Genomic DNA, 24760 nt, shown 5'->3' on the forward strand with positions numbered 1-24760 from the left:
TAGTGTAGGTCACTGCCTCATAAACAGAGGTGAAGGGAACAGGGACATTTTTTTCCTTATCTGTGACCTGTTAATGACCTAGCCGTGAAAAGAAAACAGAAAAACCTAGGCTCCACACCAGTATTTTTCTTTTGCTTGCTTCTGACGAAACACAACAGTCTCGTCTTTTATTTATTCTGTAGAATTATTATTTTAAACATAGCAGCGCTACACAATCAGTAACACGTGTCTTTGTTTGGATCTGTACTCACTGCCCACCCCTTCACGGTGTCATTTTTTAAGTGTATGGTAGTGATGAGATGCACCTTTGCTCTTGGTTTCATCAAAATCTTGTTTAAAAGCAATAGTCTGATTCATTTTGGGGGAATAATTAGAGGTATAATAGAGCAGAAAACGGTTATGTATATAAGACTTTGGTTGAAATAGCAATAAAAGGTATGATTCAAAATCTGTAAAACTAATAAGCACTGTCAGCGCTCCAAGTCTCTTGTGAGTAATGGTAGTGTTTTGAGAAATGGTGAGAGGCTTGGGAATATGTCCTCACCAGGGGACACAACGGTGGAGGCTAATGGTTGAGCTAATGTTTGTCTCACAGGACCGCCCCGCTCCATGTATCCCTCGGATCCCACAACTGAAGAGGAGAGGAAGAGGTTAAGTGGGGAACAGATAAGTCTGACTTGCTTGGACAGAGAAAGAGATGCATATATCAGGTAAGCAACCGTAAAGCTTAATTAAAACCTGTCACTGTGAGATACTTTCAGGACACTGGTCTTCATTTGTGTTTCCTTATCTTTGTCTCATCTTGATGCCAGGGATAATAAGGAAAGGGTGGAGTTTGCAAGAATCCACCCCTCCAACAGCTGTCACGGAGACCTCACCTCTCATCTCATGGTCCCAGGCGGGACTTCCCTCCAGTCTGGCCAATTAGGAGATCCTTCTGCACATTCTGCTCACCATCATTGGATGCCAAGAACTGGAAGCCCATCCCTCTGGATGACAGGACACTCTTATGGTAAGAGAATATTAACAGTCCTGGAAATTAGGATGCTAAAATTGTACGCATTCCAACCTGTTGACAGATCATGTAAAGAAGGTAGCGTCCCCATTAATAAAAAGGTGTTTTTATGCTTGGCTGACATGCAGATCATTTTTGCTTTTATGTTATCTTGCTCAGCAGCAAATATTGAGTTTTTTTGAGTACTGTAAAAGGACTCTGTGTCATTTCATTTTTTTTTGCAGAATTCAGCTGCCCGGATTTTACATTGTGCTGAAGAGATTGCATCGTTTCAATTTTAAAATCTTTTCACTGGTTCCTGGTCAAGCTTAAAATTGATCTTATGATGTATTTGTAACAGTATTTTTTTTTGTTTTTTCTACACATGATGTGATGGCTATATAAATCTTAACTGGCATATTTTCTGTAAAGCAGGTATAGGTCATACAGCCCTGCACCAGAATCTGCCCCCAGGTTTCTCTGCAGCCATGCCAGGCCCTCTGCAGCCAGTCCTGCCTCTGCCTCAGGACCCTTCTGCCCAGCTGGTGGTCCTGCCCACTGAGCCTCCCTCCCATCCTGCCACCCATCACCTGGGTATGCCATAACCTTGCTTTCTCCTTTGCTAAGTGCATGTATGGCAGACTTTGAACAAATGAGTCTGCCAGTACATACAAACTATGCTTGTACGTTCTAACTAATAACTTAATAACTTATGTTATAATTAACTAGCTAACTAAGTTATAGTTGTGCTTACATCCCATCACTGGTTATCCTAAATTTTGATGGTAAGATTTTCATTTTTACTGAAAATGTGTATCAGTTACAAATATCAGTTATTATCAGTCTCCTTGATTACTTGCAATCATTATCGGCCCTGAATGAAAAACATATCGGTCGATCCCTAGTTCATACAGTATACAGTATTTGGGGCTAACATTAAAAGGACTGCTGGTAATCACAGCGATCCCGTGAAGACTGCTGATGATCTTCCTTTTAATGGGCTCATTAACAGACACAATTCAAACTTTTCCAGCACACCACGTGCTTGGCCCAGCAGGAACAGGGCTCTCAATGGGTCAGGGTACTCATCTGAAGCTATACAAACAAAATAAAAACATGCATACACTGAGAACCACACCAGGGGAAGAGGAAGTGTGAGAATTAGGTAAAAGATCACTTCTCAAAACTCATTGTAGACACATATTCAGTGAACAGGCTGTGACATTTAATTAGCTCACAGTTTTTAACAGTTCATTTCCTCCTGTGCTCCACGGGAGTTTCAGCTGAGAAAGGAAGTACATCCACAAAGCGTTCCCACAGGAAACATTTGCGTATCCAAGTTCATGTCTCCCGACAAGGATTTTGGTGTTTCAAAGGGGTGGAGGGGCGAAAGGTGAGAACAAAAAAATACCAGTTTTCTGGTTCCTCTGAATGGGTCATGAATGGGTCATCTGACATAGCACAGCACCCACACCAAGTTGTTCTGGTTCTTAAAGCCACATCATGAGAAAGCTTGTCCACAGACATGGGAACTAAGCCTCCTGCTGGGCCCTTCTGCAGACCCTTTTCCGTGGTTTGGCTGGGCAGGTGGGACTTTTTGCCGGAATGTCCATTCTGAATGCTCCGGCGAGACAAAAATGCATTTCAAGCCCAGTACTTTGACCTCTAATCAACTTAGAAGAGAGATCATCTGTTCACATTTCATCATTGTCATGACTTTTTTCCAGCATTCCAGCAAATTCTCAAGGCAGTTCTTAAGAGAGAGCTTTCTGTTCAGAGCGGGGGAGAGTGTGGGTTTGCTGCTGCCTGGGGAGATGTTGTGCTGTGGAGTCAAAAATCTTTTTTTAAAGAGATTTGTCAGTATCGCTGCTTTAAAATGTGAATACAATGATTTTTAAATGATCCATAATGGTTTCACTGTTTTTGAAATGGGTGTGTGGGAGGTAGATAATGAGAGATATGGATAACACAATGTTGTGTTTGCGCAAAGTGTTGATGTGTATGAATCCAAAAGAAGAAGTGTGTATGTGCATGAATGTCTTTTTGTTCTAAGGTAGCCCCCTTTGTCACATTCCTCCTCCTTTTTCTCATTAGATGTGATGGAGCAGCCAGGGCTGTGGCCCCCTGTGTATGGCGCCCGGGGCCCACCCTCCCACATGCAGCATCCTGCTGTGTACTCCCGATCCCAGTTTCTACGGCAACAGGAGCTGTATGCTCTCCAGCAGCACCAACAGCTCCAGCATCAGCATCAGCACCAGAGCCACCAGTCACAGCAACCACAACCACAGTCTCAAACCCAGCAGCAGCAGCAGCAACAACAGCAGCAGCAGCAGCACAGAGCTGCACATAGCATGGACATGCAACATCATGCCACTCACAATACACAGGTGATTATAAACTATGCAAGAAACATTGAGGTATTAGTGTGAAGAGTTTAATTTGATCAATCTATCTATCTATCAATCTATCAGTCTATCAATCCAATAGAGAATTCAAGCAGAGTGAGTGAGTCATGGGTCAGCTTAACTATTTAGTCTATTTTTAACTCCCCTAATACTTTTCTGGGATATGCTGATTTTCTCACAGGGATGGAGTCAGTCGCTGAAAATAGACTGTTGAGCAAGTAGCTTTTGCTTCAGTAACTAGATTGCAAGGAATTGATTATTACATTGCTATTTACTTGCTTGAGGAATTAAAATAACTTTATTTAAATTGCCACAGATGCAGAAGAGGCCCGATGAGCCCTCGGTTGAACTTGAGGAACTCATTTCAGAACCCAGAGCATCTAAACCTGCCAAGCCCTACTCTTACAACCCACCTCAGAGGAACACATCTCCCCCTGGGGCCTGTGCTGCTCACCTGTCCCCTTGCTGCCAATCCCCCTCACTACGACCACATCCCAAAAGCACTCCCTCAACACCCTGCCCTGCTCCCAGCCCTGCTGCAGCAGCCCCACACTCACCTGCCATCAGTCCTGCCCCACCTCAGATGCCCAAGGGGCCAGAACTCCAGGACAAGAGAGGAGAGGGACAGCCCCCACAGGATTACCCAGAGTCTCTGGAGCCTGGTAAGCAAAAGTATCTTCATGCAAACAAAAACATACCACTGTGACTCAGTTTTCCAGCACCCTTTGATCCTTATTTTGGTGTATAAAATGACGTATATGTTAAAAAAGTTTGGTCTAGCTGCTAAAAGGGCTGCAATGGCTGCAACATAATCCTTGGGGGCAAATGTGCTTGTCAAAGTACTTCAGCTGGAAGTAGAATGTCTCTATCAGTTAGTTTGTTTGTGTGACTTTGGTGTTTTTTAAACTTGCATGTTAAAACAAGCAATAACACAAAGTAATGGATCAAGACAGCAGTAGACCAGGAAGTCCTGCGAGGAAATATGACTGTTTTTGTCTAAGCAGTCTGGTGGTCTTAAACAAAAAGGATCTTACTCTTTTACAAAAAGGTCCTTCTCTGTAGGGATCGTTTCAATAATGTTGCCAGAAACTTAGAATAACAAGCTGAGCCTGTCGCTTGCAAAAACAAGCACTTTTAGTGGACGTACTTGAAAGGCACAGTTGCCCCAAAGGATTACAAGGGAACACAAGGTAACAGGGTCATTTTTTTGTCATTATACAACACAGCATTGCATAACAAAATGAGAGTTTGTAGTTCCTTCATGTTACACGAACATCGAGCGTATATAATATGGGTATATGGGTGAATGTAAACAGCAGCAACAAGATGGTGACTATAATAGGGTCGCATCTTTACATCAAATAAAAACATTGTCAGTCAAATTTAAGTGCATTTGAGCATCAAGCATCAATAACATCAGATGAAAGCCTTTCAAAGAAAAGGTGGTTTGTAATCAGTTTAAGATGTTGCTAGTGACAGATGTTATGCCAAATAACCCTGACACAACATCAGTAAAAGGATAGTGAGTTCTAGGATACAGAAGCACCTTCGTCATTGTACACAATGGTAATTGGAATAAACACTGTTGTTAATGATCCTTTTTTTTCTGCTGGTGTTGTGGTGATATGTGTGGGTGGCTCTGTTGGCAAGCCCCTGTTTGACTGAACAGCTCAAAGCTGCAGAAAATGGCTGCCGGTTAAGCAGGGGCTTTCCGTTACTGTTAGCTCTGTAATGACTGAGAAACACCTCAATAGCAGCCCTTGCCTCTCCTCCACCCCCACGGGCCCCCGCACTCTCTTCATCATCATTAATGTCTGGCTAACGGCCGCCACACGCTAGAGGAATTGTGTCAGGTGCTCTGATAAACCAACGGCCTGGCCCACTTCAAATAACACACTCACACAAGGTTGCATGTGGTCCTCTTCTCTTCCTGCTGCTAGAAGATCAAGGCAGAGTGCCTTTCCTTTTCCAGGTTTTAACTCCTGGTGACCTCATAGGCAGCGAGAGAGTTAAAGTTTAGAGTAGGTCTGATGTGTATAGGTGTTAAGATTTGCGTTACATTACCCTTAGACAATAACATCATAATGAGATATTTTTGTTTATGAGAGTCATTTATCCCATATTGGAAACTGATGGTTCCATTATCTACACTTCTTTCTCTCTGTAGACTTGCCTCCTGGATACACCTACCCTGCCATTGCCATGGGCTACAGGAGCGGCCCGTCCCCCCAGGATGTTCGCCTGGCTGAGCCAGCCGACCTGGAAGCAGTCCAAGTGGAGCCTGCTGAGCATGCTCCCCAGTCCCTCTCCAGCCTGGGGGAGGAGCTAGACTGCCAAGTGGCAGTCAGGCCCCTCCCAGAGCCTCTCCCACCCAAGGAAGTGGAGCAGGAAGAGGAGGAAAGAGTGGTTGAGAGAGTTCTTGAACAGAGGGAGGAGGTGCAGGTCACAGCAATGACAGCAGCCAACTATGTGCCTGGAGAGAAGGAGGTGGAGGAGCAGGGGCCCGCTGAGGAAGAGGTCCTGGTTTGCCTCCCTGTTGAGAGCCCAGTGTGCGAGGCAGCTTCCTGTCCAGTCCCCCTCTCAACAGAGGAGCCTGAAAGGCCAGGAGCTGTCATCACCTTGGAAGAGGAAGAGGATGATGAGGCGGTGGGTGAGGAGAGCCAGGTGGAGAATGCTCAAAAGGTCGACATGCCTGGAGAGCAGGATCCAGTGCTGCCCACCATCATCGAGCTTGACCCTGCTTCCCCTGCAGCCCCCGAGCCTCAGTCCCCGGCCCTTGAGGGAGCAAAGGACAGCAAGCAGCAGCACAAGAACGAGACGACCCCTGATGATGCCTCAGCGGATTTTGTCTGCCTCTCCCCTGCCTCGGCTTCTGCCTGTAGCCCAAGCCAAGCTACTACTGCCGTGCCCCACAAACCTATTGTGCCCTGCTACTGGAGTCTGGAGCTGCTGATTGCTGCTGCCTTCTGCACAGACGTACCCCCATTTCCCCTGTTCCCTCTTAGCACCCCATCAGTTGCCCCGTCACAGCCCAACCCCCACCAGGGTATGGAGCTTCTGAGTGAGCTGGCTGATCTGGAGCTGCAACAGCAAAAGCGCACCTGTGGGAAAAGCCAGGGTGAGGGACTGTGGGTCTTCGACTACTCACACACATTAACATGCACACAAAACACACTCATATCAGCAGAATTCACGTCTCTCTCGTAGTTTACCCTCCTTTTCCTCTGCGTCCACTGAGACAAACTCCCACTCCCCCCTCAGGCCTAGCCTGTGTCGCTCTGTGTTCCCTCCCAGATCCTCCTCTCTTCCTGCTGGTCTCAAGAGCCTCTGGTGGATTCTAACATGTCCCCAGAGAAGCTGTCTGCATGCCTGCTTGCCGTTCCTCTTCTTTGGTGTGTTAAAGGCACTTTTATTTTCTAAAAGGCTGTTCTAATGATGCAGAGGCCTCAGGAGAGGGAGAAGAAGCAGGAGGACAGGGCTGAACTACTAGCGAGGGGTGTGCACCTCCCTCCCTCACTCTCTCCCTCTCTTTCCTTCCAGCTTTCCTCAGGGAACTGTCTCTCTGTCTTACCATCCTGCCGCTGTTTGATCCACACGTGTGCGCAAATGCACACACATATAAACACACACACACACATGCAAGTAAAAATACGCACACTTTAACGAAAAGGTAAAAAGAGACACCCCAATTGGCTTCCTTCTCTCCCACACACAACGCGTTACTGAAAGTTAGTGTGTAATCACAAAAGCAGTCGATGTTTTCAGCACCCTGGAGCATTGCCTGGCTAATTAGACCCCATTGTTTTAAAGTGCCTTTAAAAGCTTCCTTGTTTTTCAAAGCGCCATGTGTTTTTTTTTTTTTATTCATGCAAAAGGATGTTTTGTGTTTACCACAGCATCCTAATGCATTTAACTGCTCCCAATAGAGGGTTCTATAAAAAGGGTATCATCAACTGATTCGAGAGTCAGTGATGTTGTCTTTGTGATGCGATACTGTTGACAGCTCAGGGAAGTGGCACATGTCGAGTCACAACAACAGTCTTTACCGAAACACGCACTAAAACAAGTAAGAAAAAACAGTATTTTTATTTATATATGTAAAGACGTACATCACTGTTACTTTGTAAACAAAATCTGATGTTTCTCCATCTCTGTGAGGAGACATCAAACCCTGATATTCAGCCTTTAGCTCAGTCCATTAATGGCAGATAGTCGAGTGAGTGCCACGGGCAGGTAGGGCTATATAGGAAGAGCTTGGCCCAGATGGCCACAGACGTAGCAGCATCTGGTGAGTCCACATTGATATGACCTCTGAGAAGATACGCTGCTGCTTCCTCATACTGACTGAATGTGCACAGATTCCCTCAATGTCTTTCTTTCTCGCCATTTATTCACTATATCACACGATTACTGCTGAAATTCAAAGCCACAAGTTTTGATGCTGAATGTGCGCATGTAACACACACATGCCCGAACTCCCCTCATCTTTCTTGTTTCTTTCAACACATTTTTTACCAAAAAAGATCAGTTCAATTGTAGTGTCTTTTTACAATGTGAGCCAAACTAATGTTCTGTCTTTTGTTCCGTAACAGAAGACGAGTTGCTGATGTTTGACCTCCAGAGCCTTGCTACACTGGCCACAGCCCGTGCGCTGGAGATGGGCTCACAGGAAGGCAGCAGCACGGGTTCAGGGCGACACTTCCCAGCACGCAGAATCCTCAATTTACGTAGGAAATGCAGCTGGACACCTCGCAATGAACCAGTAAGAATGCAACAAAAACACGAAGATCCTACAGGGTTTTTACAGATAACCTACTAAAGAATGTGTTTTGCTTTTACTTCATTTTTAATGCTAAAAATAACCACAAATGATGTGTATCTCAGGTGTGCCCGGCCAAAAGTACCATGGAAACAATGGACGGTCCTGAGCTCGCAATGCGTGTGAAGCTGGCTGAGCTACAGCGTCGCTACAAAGAGAAGCAAAAGGAGCTGGCCAAACTTCAGAGGAAGCACGATCATCAGTGAGTATGACCTTATCCTCTTTTCCCTTAAGCTCATCTCTACCCTTTGCATTCAGAAATTTCAAAAGCCATAAAAACATTCGGTTCTGGTTTTCTTTGCTGCAACCTTTTGAGTGCAGACATATCTCAGAGTTCTTCTCCGTCTGCTTGTGTGTTTACATCTGCGTGTGCAAGCAGGAAGGAGGAAACACCTCGCAGCCCGGCGCGACGAGGACCAGGGCGGCCGAGGAAGCGGAAACCCACCCTCACCGCAGGTCCAGTGTCCTCATCCGAGGGCCAAAGAAAAGTCAAGTGAGTATCATTCAACCCATCTACGCTGGCTGGCTATGGTCCAATCTCGCCTGATAAGCCCCTCCATATCACTGGCATACAGGGACTGCCTCTCACTGGCATAAACAGGAAATAGGAGACCACAGCTGAACTATTCGAGGAAGTCCACTCGAGTCCCTTCTAATGTAATCAACACTGGCGTTAATTGTATGACAGCATAACCAGTGTCAGTGGAGTGTACATCTGCTAGTACAGAATATTTATGTATGCTCGATTTATGGACTACACACTCCTAGAAAACTGCCCGTAGGCCTCATTAGGCTTCAGCCCAGCTAATCTTAACCCTCGGTGGCATTACTGCAGTGCATGTTGAGCTTAGCTGGGCTGGGTTTCGGGGGGGAGTTGGCTGCTGACCGGGGGGGATGACAGGCAGAGGATGTAATTAGAGTACTGTGAATTCTCCTGTAATCTGTCCCCGCAGCAGGAATGTGACACACCAGAGCCCCACAGGGTCACCAGGGGTCCAAAGGATAACATGATGGTCAGACAGTCCAGGCACTCAGAGATAAGCCGACATTTAGAGCTCTCGTACAATGTCTGTGTGTGTGACGGGGAAAAAACAATTAGAGGAATACAGTGAGCAGAACAGCTGAGGGTATTCAAGAAACAAGGGTATTATGCCATCTTAAAATGTGTTGATGACATTTAAAAAAGTGCAAGCCTCAGCGTCAAAATAGGGGTACCACTGCAGTTTGGTGGAAGTGAGTGAAGGGTCCAAGGTATGAAGGTTTGCTGTCTTCAATTAGCCTCGTCATCAGGGTTTGGAAGGCTTAGAGGACTAAATGTCACCTCGCAGCGTCTTCTCCTCTCCCTTCTTTTCTCACTGTTGTTTCTGGGCAGCGGTCCACAGTGTTCCCAGCTGCCCCTCTGCGATGTCACCTCCACTCTCCTTCCACCCATGTACCCCTGCCCCCTTGCCAGGCCAGCACTGATCGGAGTGGGGACGCTGATGCTGGGTGACAATGACACCCAAACGAAAGGGTAACGGGCCAGGGCCCTGCAGCGAAGTGGAGGGGGGCGGGGGGCATGAGGGTGGAGAAGTGGTCTGCCGGCCTCAGCACAGTAAATTGCAGTCTGTCTCTCTATTGTGTTAAAAAATTGAGCCACAGCTCTGGCACTTTTACACCCTGCAGCCAGGGTGTACACCCTTTTGTTTCTGCAGATGTGTGTGTACAATGACATGACGCTTCGGAACAAGGATCAGGCAGGCTGGGGACTGATTAGCCCCATGTTGCGTTACATGGCAGGGTTATGTAAAAGCATGTACTGCACCTGCCACTCATGCCCCGACGAGAGGCTGATGCTTGGGTGCTATGATGGAGGGCAGTGTGTCAGTCCTTCGTTACATGATTTTTCTTGACCCACAGAGAGTGTGTGTTAGTGCCTACCTGTGCATTCCTATGCATCTATATAGTTACAATCTCACTGTAGCTCACAAGCATCTATGCAGGCATTGTTTGCTTTTGTGTGTGCCTCTGTTATTCCTGTGGGTAGAGCATTGGGGTCCTTTGTGGTGCTGCTTTGATTGGGAGGGGGAAGGCAGGAGAGAACTACTGCTAGCCAGCAAACCCTGCTAATCAATTCTGTTTAATTAGTCACTGTACGCTCAGCCCCCCACAGAGGGGAGGGACTCTGTCATATTGTGTTTGTCAGCAGCGGAAGGCAAGCAGTGGCGGGATCTGCCTCGCAGGGACAACTCACACTCCAGTGCCACCTCTGTCACTCTCCTGTCAGTCAGCAGGCAGACAGTCTCACTGCCCGACAATTGCGTTCATTCTTTTCATGTTCTGTTACAGATGCATGCTGACACACTCTGATTATGAGATATACACATGATCTAAAAACTGCGTCTTCATGTGATGTGTTCCTATGCTGACTAAACAAAGGAGCTCATTTGATTTTAAACAGTATGTAGTAACAGAACTGTATGTTATATGCTCCACCAACAAAGAACATGAAATGTCGAATGTACGTTATTTATCCACTTCACATTCAAACCCCGCTTACTCTGAAAATGTGACTGATTTCCTCGGCTGTACGCACACCAGGAGAGGGGAAGTTAATCTTTTGTTTGAGCATGGCCTGGCTCATGCCGGTGTGGTCTATGGGCAGGCTTCCAGAGGGAAATTCAAGGGCATTTGGAGTGGTTGGCCTGTGATGCTGCTCAGCGTAGGGGAAACAGTGCGCCACGGTGATATGAAAATGCAACTGGAGAGCTATGATATTCGCTGAGAACAATAGAGCTGCATACAAATGCGATGCCTTCCAACCATTACCGTATCTTTCAAAGCTATGCAGTGCTTCACAGGCTGCGAAGACACTCCCTAGATAAAGCGTTAGGGCTTCTTATGCCACACTGCCCTCAAACAATCCCAGGTTCCTTGTTAGATCCCAATTTTTCAAGTGTGTGGTTCAGACGCTGGGCTCTCCATGTCCTTTTTTGTCGTTCTGTTCATCAGACAGAGAAAGGAGAGTTATTAGATCCCACAGAGAGGTGACTCAACTCTGTTTTCCCCTGTGATGTCCTACCCCCTCTTTTTCTTTCAAACCACTGCCATTCTCCTCTAATGAATGCCTCTCCCTTGTTTTGACTGGCAGGTCGATGGGGGCGGGGCTTGCCCTGTTGCCTGAGGACCTAGGAGGGGGCGGAGACAGCCAGAGAAGGAAGAAGAGGCTGTCCAGTCGAGGCTTTGAGCGACTCAGCAGCACACAGGTCAGGGTCCCCTTGTCCTCCTCCCTTTTGTCCTCTATGCAACTAGAAATGAAAGAGGCCACTCTTTGTTTCTCTGCGTTTGATATATTCCTTTGTTGCACACTATTTCTAATTAGGTGCTACCCCCAGGAGTCAAATCCTCTGCTCTCCATATTAATATCTTTTTCATTGGGGCTTCTACGATTCCCTTTTCTTCTCTGTGTGTGAGCAAACGAGAGCCCCTCTTTCCTCTGACGTTCTGATGCTTTTGCGGCTGCTGTGACCGGGAGTGTAACTGGCTCTCTCTGGCTCTCTCATCTCTCTCTGTTGCAGCAGATAAAAGCACAGGGCTGCAGAAAAAGCAGTCTTCACAGCATGCTCAGCTCCAAGCTGGCCGGTGATGTGACTCAGCTCAAACAGAAAGCCCAGGGTAAAAAGAATCTCTCAGGGACAGGCTCCAGGGACAAGGAAGTTTCGCCCTGCAACTCCAACCCCAAGTATAGACACAGAATCCAGGTTGCGAGCAAAGCTGAGTCCAGGAGGGAGTCTGGGGGACAAAGTGACACAGGTAGAAAGTGGCAATCACGGTACTGATTGTGCCTGATGCTGTTTTGTTTTAATAAAGACAGTGCTGTGTTTGAATCACTAAAATTCCACTGACAATTTTTAACCTACAATTGAACTGTGATCGGTTATCCAAACTTTCCTAGCAGCCAGCGTGGATAGTGGCCCTCAGGAGAGCTGGACTGGACTGGTGCGCCGTGGACGTAAAAAGGGATGCACCACCCTGACACAGGGTTCTTCTCGTCTGAGCCAGCCGAGAGCGAGGGTGCTCCGTGGCCATAGACAGGAGGCAATGGAGGAAGGGGAAAGCTCGCCTGCAGAGAGTGACTCCTCTGATCAAGGTGAGGCAGTGAATACCGAGAGCTGGTTATGAGAATAGCCACAGCAACCCAATATGGCTCAGTGGTTAACACTGCCCCCCCAGAGCAAGAAAGACCTTGCCGCAATTCCTGGTCTTGACCGTACGCAGTTTACATGTTTTCCATTTACTCTGTTGATTTGTGGGTGAACTGGGGATTTGTAATTGGCTACCGATGAGAGTGTTATCTGTATCAATCCCATTTACACCTGGTCTTCAGATCTTAGTAGTAGCTAGGTGTAAACTCAATCCGCACAACTTGCTATTTTTAGCTAGATATAATATAGTTACACCAGTAGTGCAACATGCCAGGACAAACTGACACAATATTTTTTTACACAATAAAAGGGACTTAATGTGTTACACTGCCAAATTTACAAGAGGGGAGTTCAAAAAGTTTCATCAAACTCAACAACTCATAAAACTATGAGATTTTTCAGGGGAGTCTGGGGCTGATTTGCTGCCAGGTAACATATCCGGAAACAGTTCTTATTTTAATTCCATGTATAAAAAGAGTGTATGATGGAAAAGCCATGTGACAAAGCTGTTTTTGGATGATGTTAAGACTCTATAAACAAGTATTCACCCCACACAGATTTAAAATACTACATAAAACAAATGAATAATGGCTGCAGTGCTTTAAGCACATTTGACCTGCTTTGAGTTAAAAATAAAGCAACAACCCCTGACATATTAATGTCCAACCAGAGTATCACTAACGCAGCGAGGCACAGTCCTTTCGTTAATTTGTTAATCACTTTAAAAGTAATCAGAGGTGAGTAAATAGGTGTTGATGAATGTCCTGTAACAGACAGGGGTGAGCACGGACATCTGACACCCCAGTGATCAGCCTTGTTGGCTGGTCAGACCTAGATGTGCAGCCACAGCTGTGGACGCTTGCCTTGTGAGAGGCTCTGACAGCCCTGGAGACTAGCAGACTGGGTCAAAGAGCTGTTTGAGAGAGTGCAGCGATAAACACACACACTAACTCACTCCTACACGCCCTTGCACACTAGCTCTGTAGCATGTGGGTTCACACCAGGAAATACCGCTGAGGCACAGCACTTCATACATAATTTCTATGAACAGTTAAGCTATTTACTTAAATGCTAATGAAGTGCCTGTGAAATGATGGAGAGAAAGTTGAATAAGTGACTTTAAAAGATGGATCTGATAAGTCACAGAAGTTCATAAAACCTACCCAATAGCAACATCTCCATGCTGTATTATTTTCTATCTCCATTAGACGACGAAGACGAAGAAGGCAGTTATGATACTGATGAAGGTCAAGACTACAGAGCCCAACCCCCCAGAGACATCACCTCTAGCTCCTCCGTGACAGGTCCGAGTCCCTTGTCTGTTGTAAAACTGGAGGCCAATCAGAAAGCCAGGAACAAAAAACAGAGACAGGAGCTTTATGGTAAGACTGTCCTTTGAAACTGATTCATAAGTCAACAAAGCTGCCCCACATCTTCACGGGAAGCATCTGTTTTGTGTTTCTCCTCCTGGCTTGTTAGCCTGGTCTAAATCTGTTTCTCTAATTGAACCATACAGGCTCCCAGAGTCTGTCTGGAGCAGAGGGGGAAGTCAAAGTCAGGAAGAAGCCCCCCTGCAGGCTGGGCTTGGCCACTGCAGTCAAAAACCTACATGAAGATCACCTTCGGGTTGAAGGGGTTAGAAGGCCATGCGTGCCCAGGTCTAAAGAGCCTCGGTGGGGCAGCCTCGGGACCAGAGGCAACCGCTACCGGAGGAGCATGGGACTGGCCACCTTTCCGACCACCAGTGAGAGGCTAAAGAGGGCGACCCGCAAGAGCACCATGCTGAGAGGAGCAATCAATAAGGTTAGTAGAAACATTAGGAAGGAAAAAAGGCATCAAAATAAGCCGTATAGTCGCAGCATGATGTGCTCAAAAATAGCTCCGTCTCATTATACATTTCAAAAGCGGTTATGGGCCATCATATCCTCCTAGAAATGTCAGATGATTTTTTTCCCTCAAAGCATAAAAGCAGCCACACATAATAGGCACTCTTACCATTAAGCGATAAGTGCAGTTTGGTATGCTTATCAATTTATCATGATGGTAGCATAAAGACGGGTGATATAGAAGTATGATATAGAAAATTGTATTTAGTTTAGTTTGTATGCACATTTTTTTAAAAGTGCAATATATAACAATTTACCAAATTCTAAACAAATAAGGGACAGCGCATCACTAGAGTAACTGCTAACTGCTGCTAACTGTAGCTGCTGTTAGCTAGTTAGCTCAGTTAGCTGTGCAGCTTGCAGTCTGGACTAGGAGTTCAGCGAACCAGGGGAGTGTTTGTGTTTACAACGCTAGCACTTTAGATGATTTCAGCTAAAATTCTCACACATTGCACCTTGAATTAATACCCTCAGTTTAATTAGTGAATGTTAACAGAAAACTTGAATTAATAACGCTCACAAACTAGAAATGTGTTCACTCAAATTAATAATTCCTGCCCTCAGGGGACTTCAACTGTGTGAATCATTTTGCACATGAATAATTATTCCTGGTAATTTATGTGCACAAACTTTGCACCCATTCCTGCTTCCCCTGCACTTGCTTGTGGAGATAAGTCACACTCTCACTACTCATCCTGTCCATCCTCATGTCACTTTCACAGAGGAGAAGTTGCTGGTCAGTTGGGGCGCCGTCATCTCAAAATGAGGAGGGCAGCAGGGGACGAAGGAGCAAGGACCAGCAGGTACCAGTGAATTCAAAAAGCACTCCATCCGCACACACATGCAAACGGCCGAACTGAATCCAACTCTACAAAAACGCCAGCCTTCATACATTCTGTTAATAATTCTGGGTATGTCTTACTGTCCTAGATTTCTCACCCTGAGGACGGTTACTGTAGAACTATTAAAAGTACTTAGCACATCGCACATCGCCCAACCTCCTGCTGAGTAATCTTAGGGGAGGAGAGGATGGGAGACGAGATGTGGGAATGGGGGGTGGCTCACACCTTCTGCTGTGACAGAGTGAAAAAAAGTTAGAGTGAATGGCTACTGATAGGAGACTGTTCAGGCGCTGTGAAGCCCCCTGTGGTTAATTCCTACTTTGGGTTGCATGCGAAACAATTTCTACATTCTTCTATCACACTTTCTATCTCCAAGTTTATTTTTTTATCCATCCCTGCATCCATTTATTCTTCTGGCCGTCCCTTCTGTTATATTTTTACAGCCAAAGGGACGAGCGGTGAGCCGGCTGCTGGAGAGTTTTGCAGCTGACGAGGGCTTTCAGATGGATGGCAGCAGCTTTTCAGAAGAAGAGGAGGACAGCAACCACTCGTACAGCAACAAAAGCCCTGAATGTAAGAGATACCGCTTGGTATCTTGCAGCAGCGTTTCAAGCAAGAGCTAAGTTTAAGTGGTGAAATATTAATTGTGATGTTTGCTTTCTCCATATGTAGTTCCTAACTGTGTCCTGACCAAAGAACTCCTGACTGATGGGCTGAAGGTGTTGGTCTCTAAAGAGGATGAGCTGCTATACGCCGCCAGGGTCCACACCCTTGAGCTCCCAGATATGTAAGCAGTCAGGGTGTTTTCTGTTAGCAAATGTCACCTAAATCAGATTAGCTTATTTATTAAGGAGATTAAAGTTTAAATGGAAGTAATGATAATACAATAATCAGACTTAAAGAGCATTTCACCAGAGGAAAAGTTTCCTTGGTAAAAAACTGGGCTGATGGGTGACAAACCATGAAAATATGGTTATGAAAACATTTAGGCAAGATATAGACAATGAACAGGATGATGGCTCATATTTGATTAACATCTCACAGTTTTACACATTTTCAACCTCTGTTTCTGTTTCCACAACACAGTACACACAAAACATTTTAGGTGAGAAATTGGTGTTCAGTGAGACGCCCCAAACTCGATCCAAGAGAGACACTTGATCCGACTGCAAACATATGGATTGCACGATGCAGTGCAAATGAGTCCATCCAACACTATGTACCAAGCTCAAGAAACCAAATAATCAAATATGAATCGACTCTGTTACTACATTGCCTATTTATCGCCTCAATTGTATCTGAAACATACTGTATGTTAGTGTCCTATTGAGCTGGAATACAAGAAAATTTGTAAGCAGGTAGCCATTGTTTCCTGCTTGGAAACAGACAAGACAAAGCCAAGCACTGGCCAACTCTACATGACGTAATCGGCCAGCTAGAGCTTTCAGTGATCCGGTCTGTTTCCTGCTTCAGTCTTTCAAATTACAGTGACATCTTTAAACTTTTTTGTCGGCGTTCACAGTGTGCTATAATGGAGGAAACCATGCACAAAGTGGCATTTCAATGTAGAAGATATGGCTAGAAATCAATGAATACTCCCGGAGGCTAACACATGCTTGCATCATAAAAGAAATCATGCAAACAAGGTTTATCCAGAAAGGCATCTTTAGGATCATAAAATGAGTAATTTCGCACGAGAGGACGAGAAGTTATCACCAGTATCCACATTTTTGCCGCTTTTTATGCCTCTCTTTTATCTCGCTTCATATCTTTCTTCCTAACATTACAAACCCCACATCGTCCCATGCCTAGCTCAATATCAATACGGCTCCTCTGGCTCAGGCAGCAAAAAAGATGCTATAACAACAGCAGAGTGGGAGTAACATATGACATGGGAGGCAGGCAAGGATAATACAAGCATCTGAAAATAGCCTCATCTTTCTCTCTCTGCTGTGCTTTTTTCTCTAGCTTTAGCATTGTTATCGACGGGGAAAGAGGAAACCGCCCAAGAATCTATTCATTGGAGCAACTGCTACAGGAAGCTGTAAGTTCACCCCGCTGCACTAAAACATTCTTTGTTACAACAACATATCACTTCTGGGTCACTCAACACTTCTATTTCTCTTAAACATCCTTCACCCTCTACACCATTGCCTTCCAGCGTTTCTGTAGCTCTGCCAGTCCCTTCACTCTCTCTCTTTCAACCTCCCCTGGCTGTCTCTCTGGGTCACAAAGAGCCATCTAAACCTCTTAAATGAGTATGAACATATGGGAGGCAGGACCTTTGGGTTTATGTGTTTGTCTGTGAATGTCCGTTAAAACCCAGCTCTGTGTGTGGGTGGGATAATCCCGCAAACACCGGGATCCATTCACGTTTTGTAGTTTAAATGGCAGATGACGTGGACTTTACATCCCTGCTGCTGCCAAAGTAACAGAGTTGTTTAAAGGCTCAGGACATAACAGCGCATGACGCTAGCTAATGATGACCTGGACTGATCCAAAAGCACTCAGCTATTATAAGACATAATATTTCATGGTAAAATTCTTCATCCCTTTAACGTTTTCAGTTGCATCTGGAGTGGTTGAATTTATTTTATTTTTTACCTAAACCACACGATTTGTAATTCTCACTCAGTTTCATGTTGAGATGCAATTATAGTTTACCTAAGCCATCCATGTAATAAGACATAATTATACACTGTAGAAACCACAGCACATTCTTGGCTGCTGTTCATTTGTATTTAGGTAACATGTGCTTTCTGATGTGTTCTGCATCCAGTAAAGTTTTAGCCCCAGCAGGTGACCTTTGTCCCAATTTTTTCCCACTGAGAGGATGCTGGTCTCTCTGAACTAATAACAGCTGGGTCACCTAAAGCAAAGTCGTCAAACCCACAGCTTCTCCGACTATGGAAAACAAGTCCTCACTATTGCCAAAAAGGGCACAGGACGTTGTGTTTGCACACAATGGAGTTTCCAGAGATGATGGCCCTGGAAGAGTAGAGCAGAGTTTAACTGGCATGATCGTGCCTTTGGTTAATGGTTTTTGCTGTCCTTCTGCGCAGCACGATAACTGTGCTGGGAGCTTCTCTAAAATGGTTTTGTGATCATATTTCATCCAAAGTCATGAATGATAAAGTAACTATATTTAAACATTTACTCAGATTTTAGAGTAGACATACAACAATTGATTTTCCTGTTGGCTGTGCTGAATGTATGGGAGCAATTTGATTCTTTTTGAAAATCATAGCTGGCATACATTTTCAATTAAAGTCAAGAGGAATTAGTCGCGATAACTAGTTCCTGACCGATACTGGATTTTTGGGGCCGATGCTGATACCTTTCTTAAGGAGTAAAAAGAAACTTTTGTTATCAATATATTGACCGTAGGGTTGCAACAGTATGAGATTTTCACAGTACGAGTACCGTCTTAGAAAATATCATGGTTTCTCAGTATCATTGTTGTTATTATTAATTCAAATATTTATACACAGAATTTATACATAAACACAGACTTTCTTGGAATCATTCCCTAGAAGTGGTTGTCACACTTACGACAAACATATGTATGTAATGAGGCAGGATATTTTACAGTGTAACAATCAACATTATTGTCCAAAATAAAATCAGTGTTCTGAAACAGTAAACTCGACTAACATTTTAATATTTATAAGTACATATTTTTTTTAATTAAGCTGGATAACATTTTAAGCAAATGTTATGACCTCTTTCACTTCTTGAAAAATGGGTCTAAAGATAGCTGTGATTAATGAATCACATGGGAACGAGTCATGATTGATTTAATTACACTTCTTCAAAATTACATCCTTTTCTTGCCACAGCATTATGTTATCTGCTTGTTTGTTTGTTTAGGTATAACTCCAAAAGCTCTCAAAAGAAGTCTCACATGTTATTATTATTGTTGTTTATATCTCTCTATTGGCCACAACTTGTCCACAGAGTCTCGCTCATACTGATCAATGTCGGTATTCCCACAAAGCCTTCTTGACAGTGCCATTTTCTAATTCTCTAAGCAGTGTTACACCAAACACTTCTGGCAACTTTTCTCTTATCTAAACACTCATCGGAAAGCAGCTGGTTCTAATTATGCCATAGTTCCACTTTGTCTTTAAATGAGTCCAAAAGCCATTTATTTGACTCTGACACCAATACCCTGAATTTCACCGCACTCCCTCTCCCTTCACCGTGCACGCACACACACACACCCATATCCACACCTCATCAGTCAAAGGGTCCCTTGCCATGGCAACAGTAAATGAAAGCAACCTAAAAGAGCCCCCAGTGAGTGGCGGATGCTGGGGCTGACTGCATTGTTGGAGGGAGGATCTGGCAACCTGCAATCACAAGCCCTCTATTCAGGCCCTCTTTAGTATTACTCAGCAAGTCAGGATTTACTGCATCATGGCTTCCGTTCTTTTCAGCCCTGACTGGCACATTGGCATGAGATAAGTGCCGCTTGGAAACGTGGCACAGTGGCTGCCCATGCACAATGCTCCGTGGGTCTCGCACTGTTTGTGTGTGTGTGCATGTGTGTATGTGAGCAGTGTGTGTGCGAGCAGTGTGTGTGCAGCCTGTAATGAATCTTAATTATGTTTTGGTCTGGCCTACAGGTCCTAGATGTACGTCCAGAGTCGGAGACCATGCTCAGTGAAGGAACCAGGGTGTGTGCTTACTGGAGCGAACGCTCACGCTGCTTATACCCAGGCTATGTTCGCAGAGGTGAGACATCAGCTTCTTCCATCTGTTTTCCTGTGCATCCTCTGTATCTTCAACTACATATCTGATTGTACATACATACAATCACTTAATGGCATTTTGCCTCATTTGTCTCTTGCAGGTGGTTCATCTGATGAAGGGAAGCAAGGAGGAGTGATGGTAGAGTTTGATGATGGCGACCGAGGGAAGATTTCTCTCCCAAACATCCGCCTCCTGCCTCCAGGATACCAGATTCACTGTGAGTATCTCCTCTCTATGTAACTGGGAATTCTTCAGTGTATTGTCTAATAAATGCTAATAAACTTCTACCCCCATTTTTCTTTAGGTGCGGAGTCATCTCCTGCCCTGCTGGTACCAAGCGGGACATCAGCCAAGAGAAGTTCTAGTCTGGAGCAAGCCCCCATCAGTGACAGACCCTCTGACAGACTCAACACTCTCAATACTATAATCAACAATCAAACTCTGAATGTCCATAAAAGAAGACCAGGTAAGAATTAATCCTGAAAACTCTTATTTTCATATAAAATTATTAGTTTCTTCTTCCAACAAAAAAATTCAGCTATAATGCTAACAATGGGTAAAATAAATAAAAAAATCTTTAAGAACTGCACTATGACATCAAATGAAAATATTCCTCTTATGTGTCTTAAGTCTTATGTGTAATTTTTGAAAACCATACATTCTTCACTAGAATTCAAAATACATTTGCCTTTACTATAGCTCAACACAATAGCCTTGCAAAAGATCTTATCTTTGTAAAGTTTACAATATTGTTGATATTATTTTGTTGATGCTGAGCAGCAGAAGGAACAAGATTTAACTGTTGGACAGTTGTATCACATAAACTGATTGGTCTATAGTATGTACACACGAGACATAATTAGGCTTCATCATTTGTAATGTATTGCTAAAAGATGATTTTTCTTCAATCTAGGGAGGCCTAAGGGTTCTGGGAAAAAACAAAAGCAGCAGCAGCAGGCTGAGAATGCCAATAAAAATCTTTCGCCTTTCCTGGGTTGGCCTTCATTGGCCAACAACAGGAAGAGGACTTCCGACAACCTATTTCAGCTCAACGGGGCTCCCAGGAAGGCCTTGAGAGGAAAGGAGGATGACCTGTTCCCCTTGCCTCAAACCCAGCCAATGGCATCCACCCCAGCCAAAGGCCTTTTCAGCAGCAGCTCTTTTGAGGTGGACTCCTTTAGCAGCATTGCAAATGGCTACTCCTCCTTCTGTAAGCAGTCTACAGGGCCAAGTCCAGGTTTATCTATGGGTCCCAGAAGTGGGCTGTATGGCCAGAGGCGACGGCAAGATGAGCTTGTTATGCCAAGGGACCGGAAGTCTGGACAAGAGTTTCTGGTCAAGTTAGATCATGAAGGAGTGACCTCCCCTAAGACAAAGAACAGCAAGGCCCTGCTGTTGAGAGGTGGATCTTCCAGCATCAGTGGTATGCCCAGGACAGAGGCTTACTCTCACCCTGTCCTTTTGGTGAAAGACAACAAAAAAGGTGGTGCCTCCAGGGTAGAACTTCTTGTGAAAGGAACCACACCTCAAAGAAAGCCCTCCAATTCTCTGCGTCTGGGTGAATATGGCGACATGGGCTTCAGCTACCACAGAGAATGTCACAGCCCCTACTCTGATCTGGAAGATGAAGAGGAGGAGAGGAGGAGAGCTGCACTGGTTGCAGCCTCAGGAGGACTAAGGACGGCTGGCCGCTTCCTGTCTCGTCTCTCTGTCTCCTCTTCCTCTTCTGGTTCTTCAAGCTCCTCCTCTTCGGGCTCTCTGTCCAGTTCCAGCCTATGTTCCTCTGACAATGATTCCTCCTACAGCTCAGATGATGAGGACAGTTCTACACTGATGCTTCAGAGTTGTCTGTCTTCCCACCGAGGACTCCTGCAACCCTCTGAACCCTCCACTTCTTCAAGGTCGCACCAGCACTCCTTTGTGGCCAAAGCTGTGGCTGTTTCCAACGCCAAAGGAGGCCCCCCTGGCCAGGTCTCCAACAGCAAGCCCTTGAAGAGGAAAGAATGCACCAGCTCCACTTCTAAACCATCTAAAGATTTCATGAAAAAACCTAGGATGCTTCCAGATGACACCTCATTTATTCCAAGGCCCAAGATGTCTGCATTCCTTGCAGGACGACAAATGTGGAGGTGGTCAGGAAACCCTACACAGGTGAGAATAGTAATAATGTTTCTTTTGCATATCATAATTGTAGCGAAGATCTGTCCTTTTTTTCTTTTATACTATAAGGTCAGTTATCTTAAATCATTAGTAGTCAAGAGAGATAATAATCACCATCATCAAAGAAGATTGATCAAAGTGTCTGGTTCTCCACAGCGGCGAGGTCTAAAGGGCAAGGCCAGGAAGCTTTTCTATAAGGCCATCGTGCGAGGCAGAGACATAGTGAGGGTGGGAGATTGTGCTGTGTTCCTCTCAGCTGGACGCCCTAACCTCCCATACGTAGGTCGAATTGAGAACTTCTGGGAATCCTGGACCTCCAGCATGGTGGTCAAAGTCAAGTGGTTCTACCACCCTGAAGAGACCAAGCTAGGCAAGAGGCATCGAGATGGAAAGGTGAGCCATGATGGAGGTTACAATTTTATAGAGATTGTTGGCCATTTTTGTAGCATATTGAACTTCCCATGACATTACTCTTTCTTTGATGGATCTTACATATAATGATGTAACTAACCCTGTCTTTTCTCTGTCCAGCACGCCCTGTACCAGTCGTGTCATGAGGATGAGAATGACGTCCAGACAATCTCTCACAAGTGCCAGGTGGTGAGCAGGGAGGAGTATGAGTGTCTGACTCGCAATCAGAAGCCGAACAGTACCTCCCCAGACCTCTACTACCTGGCTGGGACGTATGACCCCACCACTGGTCAGTTGGTCACTGCTGAAGGAGTTTCCATCCTGTGCTGAACCTTAATGAGGACACTACTGAAGGACTCCTTTGGAGGAAGGATAAAAGTCAATGACTTTACCTACAAGACCCTCCAGCCTTGGAAGACAACAAGTGTTCCTTGGGTATGCTTCAAGGACCCATGGACTTAATGTCAGCACCAAAGCAGGGCTGTCAGAGTTTACACACTGGAGTCTATTGGCGTCTTACCTTCACCAAAGTGAAGGGTATGTCCATAACTGGTTGATCCTTTCAAGAAGAATCGTAGTCTGGGTCTTCCTGGGCAAATTCAATAAATGGCGTTTCAGTCGTCTAACTAATCTCTTTTTAATGGATCCATGTGATTGACAGCTTCATAACTGGTTTTAAGACTCATGCTTCCAGCTCCTATCATATGTCACCAAAGGAGAGCTGAGAGTGCATTTGACTGTGCGAAGTACCATGAGGCTGAATAGTCTCTGCTGACCAATTCTTTCAAGGTAGCCTTACCTAAGGGAATGGAAACGAAAGTGAGGCGTGGGGCTCTCCCTAGACCTCTTCATTCCAGGGAAGTTAAAACATGTAAAGGATGTAAAGTTGATGTCTGTAAATATTTTGAATTTTTCCCAATCAAGCCATACACTTCAGTACCTCTCACCTGTCTTAACTGTTCAGGTGTACATTGTACAGTTCAATTATTGTATTGTTGTCTGTTGTCTATATGTACATAAAAGCTATTTTATATAGGAGTATATTGTATATATGAGATGTATCTTTCCATGTTTGCGATTGATTTATTTTTATATGGGTGTAGAATACATTACGTTGTTTTTCCTTTGCTTTGGGAAGTCAGGATTGGAGATGTTAGTGTTGCACTGCATATGCCCTGCTGAGACAGACAGAGACAGACAGAGCACAAACAAAGACAGAAGGATTTAGTCTATAACAGGACAACACTCCCTTTCTGAGAGAGAGGGGTCTTCCTGTTTAAAAAATAGGTCAAGTGGCTTTTTGTAAAAGTGTTCTGTTATTTCGCATTTTTGTTATCCTGTTTTAGAAACACCTTTTTATTTATGTACCTCTCAGTTGTTCATCATCACAAGGCAGATCCCACTGGACTGCAATCACGGGTCAAAAATGATTTAAGATTAATGATATGAGTATACCATTTTGACACAATATTTGTGTGATGTGATGAGTGTCCTGGCATCACTATAATCATGTCAACACAAATCAATTTCGAACAAGACTGGGTCTCTTAATGAAAATTTGTTAAATGTGCATTGCACTCATGAATGCATAGTTCAGCACATTATGACCTACAAAATACCAAAGTGTCTTTAATATCTTTATTTCCTTTATTTAAATTTAACATATGTCGAGCACCTGTACTGAACTCAAATCAGAAATCACTGGTAACTTAGAGAATACTTGTCCTCCACTATGTGCATATATATTGGCTTTGCATTGTGACAATGGTTTCTTGCACCTGCAGTTTTGTTTAGTGCAAACATATGCAGCAAAAGGCCACCTGGGAGTGTGATTATGAAGGTCAAGGTACTGACAAAGTAAGATGTTGAGTACTGACAATTTGTTGGAATTAGTCTATTATAGTTTCATCAGCCATCTGTGTCTATTTTGTACAGTACACGCACATACTCAATGCTAACTGTGAAGGACAATCAGATTCACAAAGCAATGGACATAGAGTAGGTTCACTCAATCTGAAAATTACTTAAGTTTATTTAATTTGTGCCAAGTACATTTTGTCTATTTTTGTCTTGTTTGATAGGCAATCCTGAGTATTTCTTTGTTCACAAAGTTTTATTTTGTTCGCCAACATTTTTATTTATTGTCAATGTTGCTGTTTGTTCATGCCAAGAGCGCTTTATGAGAATGTGACATTGTTTTTCTTGGTGTGATGTCGCATTTGCATTTCTTAAATAAAACTGGTCTTGTAGAGGCCATCTAGTGAAAATGAAATAAAGCAACACTGGATTCTTCTCATCCACAAA

General features: G+C 44.5%; 1 protein-coding gene across 5 annotated transcripts in view; it reads left to right on the forward strand.

Moving 5' to 3' along the window:
• bahcc1a (BAH domain and coiled-coil containing 1a) overlaps positions 1 to 24760 on the forward strand; it is a 69704-nt gene extending 44944 nt beyond the window's left edge. For 2 of the 5 annotated variants that reach the window (XM_084371729.1, XM_084371733.1), the window contains exons 6-29: positions 596 to 710; positions 813 to 1012; positions 1427 to 1588; positions 3089 to 3381; positions 3716 to 4061; positions 5567 to 6517; positions 7992 to 8161; positions 8284 to 8420; positions 8598 to 8711; positions 11349 to 11463; positions 11776 to 12010; positions 12153 to 12347; positions 13611 to 13784; positions 13919 to 14205; positions 15011 to 15091; positions 15574 to 15703; positions 15803 to 15917; positions 17099 to 17174; positions 19759 to 19867; positions 19986 to 20102; positions 20190 to 20351; positions 20799 to 22036; positions 22202 to 22438; positions 22577 to 24760. In XM_084371729.1, the coding sequence (XP_084227855.1) occupies positions 596 to 710; positions 813 to 1012; positions 1427 to 1588; positions 3089 to 3381; positions 3716 to 4061; positions 5567 to 6517; positions 7992 to 8161; positions 8284 to 8420; positions 8598 to 8711; positions 11349 to 11463; positions 11776 to 12010; positions 12153 to 12347; positions 13611 to 13784; positions 13919 to 14205; positions 15011 to 15091; positions 15574 to 15703; positions 15803 to 15917; positions 17099 to 17174; positions 19759 to 19867; positions 19986 to 20102; positions 20190 to 20351; positions 20799 to 22036; positions 22202 to 22438; positions 22577 to 22786 (5969 nt within the window). In that variant the 3' untranslated portion in view covers positions 22787 to 24760. The remainder of the gene's footprint in view (positions 1 to 595; positions 711 to 812; positions 1013 to 1426; positions 1589 to 3088; positions 3382 to 3715; positions 4062 to 5566; positions 6518 to 7991; positions 8162 to 8283; positions 8421 to 8597; positions 8712 to 11348; positions 11464 to 11775; positions 12011 to 12152; positions 12348 to 13610; positions 13785 to 13918; positions 14206 to 15010; positions 15092 to 15573; positions 15704 to 15802; positions 15918 to 17098; positions 17175 to 19758; positions 19868 to 19985; positions 20103 to 20189; positions 20352 to 20798; positions 22037 to 22201; positions 22439 to 22576) is intronic. The other 3 variants (XM_084371731.1, XM_084371730.1, XM_084371732.1) reach the window with 3 other exon arrangements.

The sequence above is a fragment of the Pagrus pagrus genome (assembly GCF_965226575.1).
Source record: "Pagrus pagrus genome assembly, chromosome: 13".
NCBI lineage: Eukaryota > Metazoa > Chordata > Actinopteri > Spariformes > Sparidae > Pagrus > Pagrus pagrus.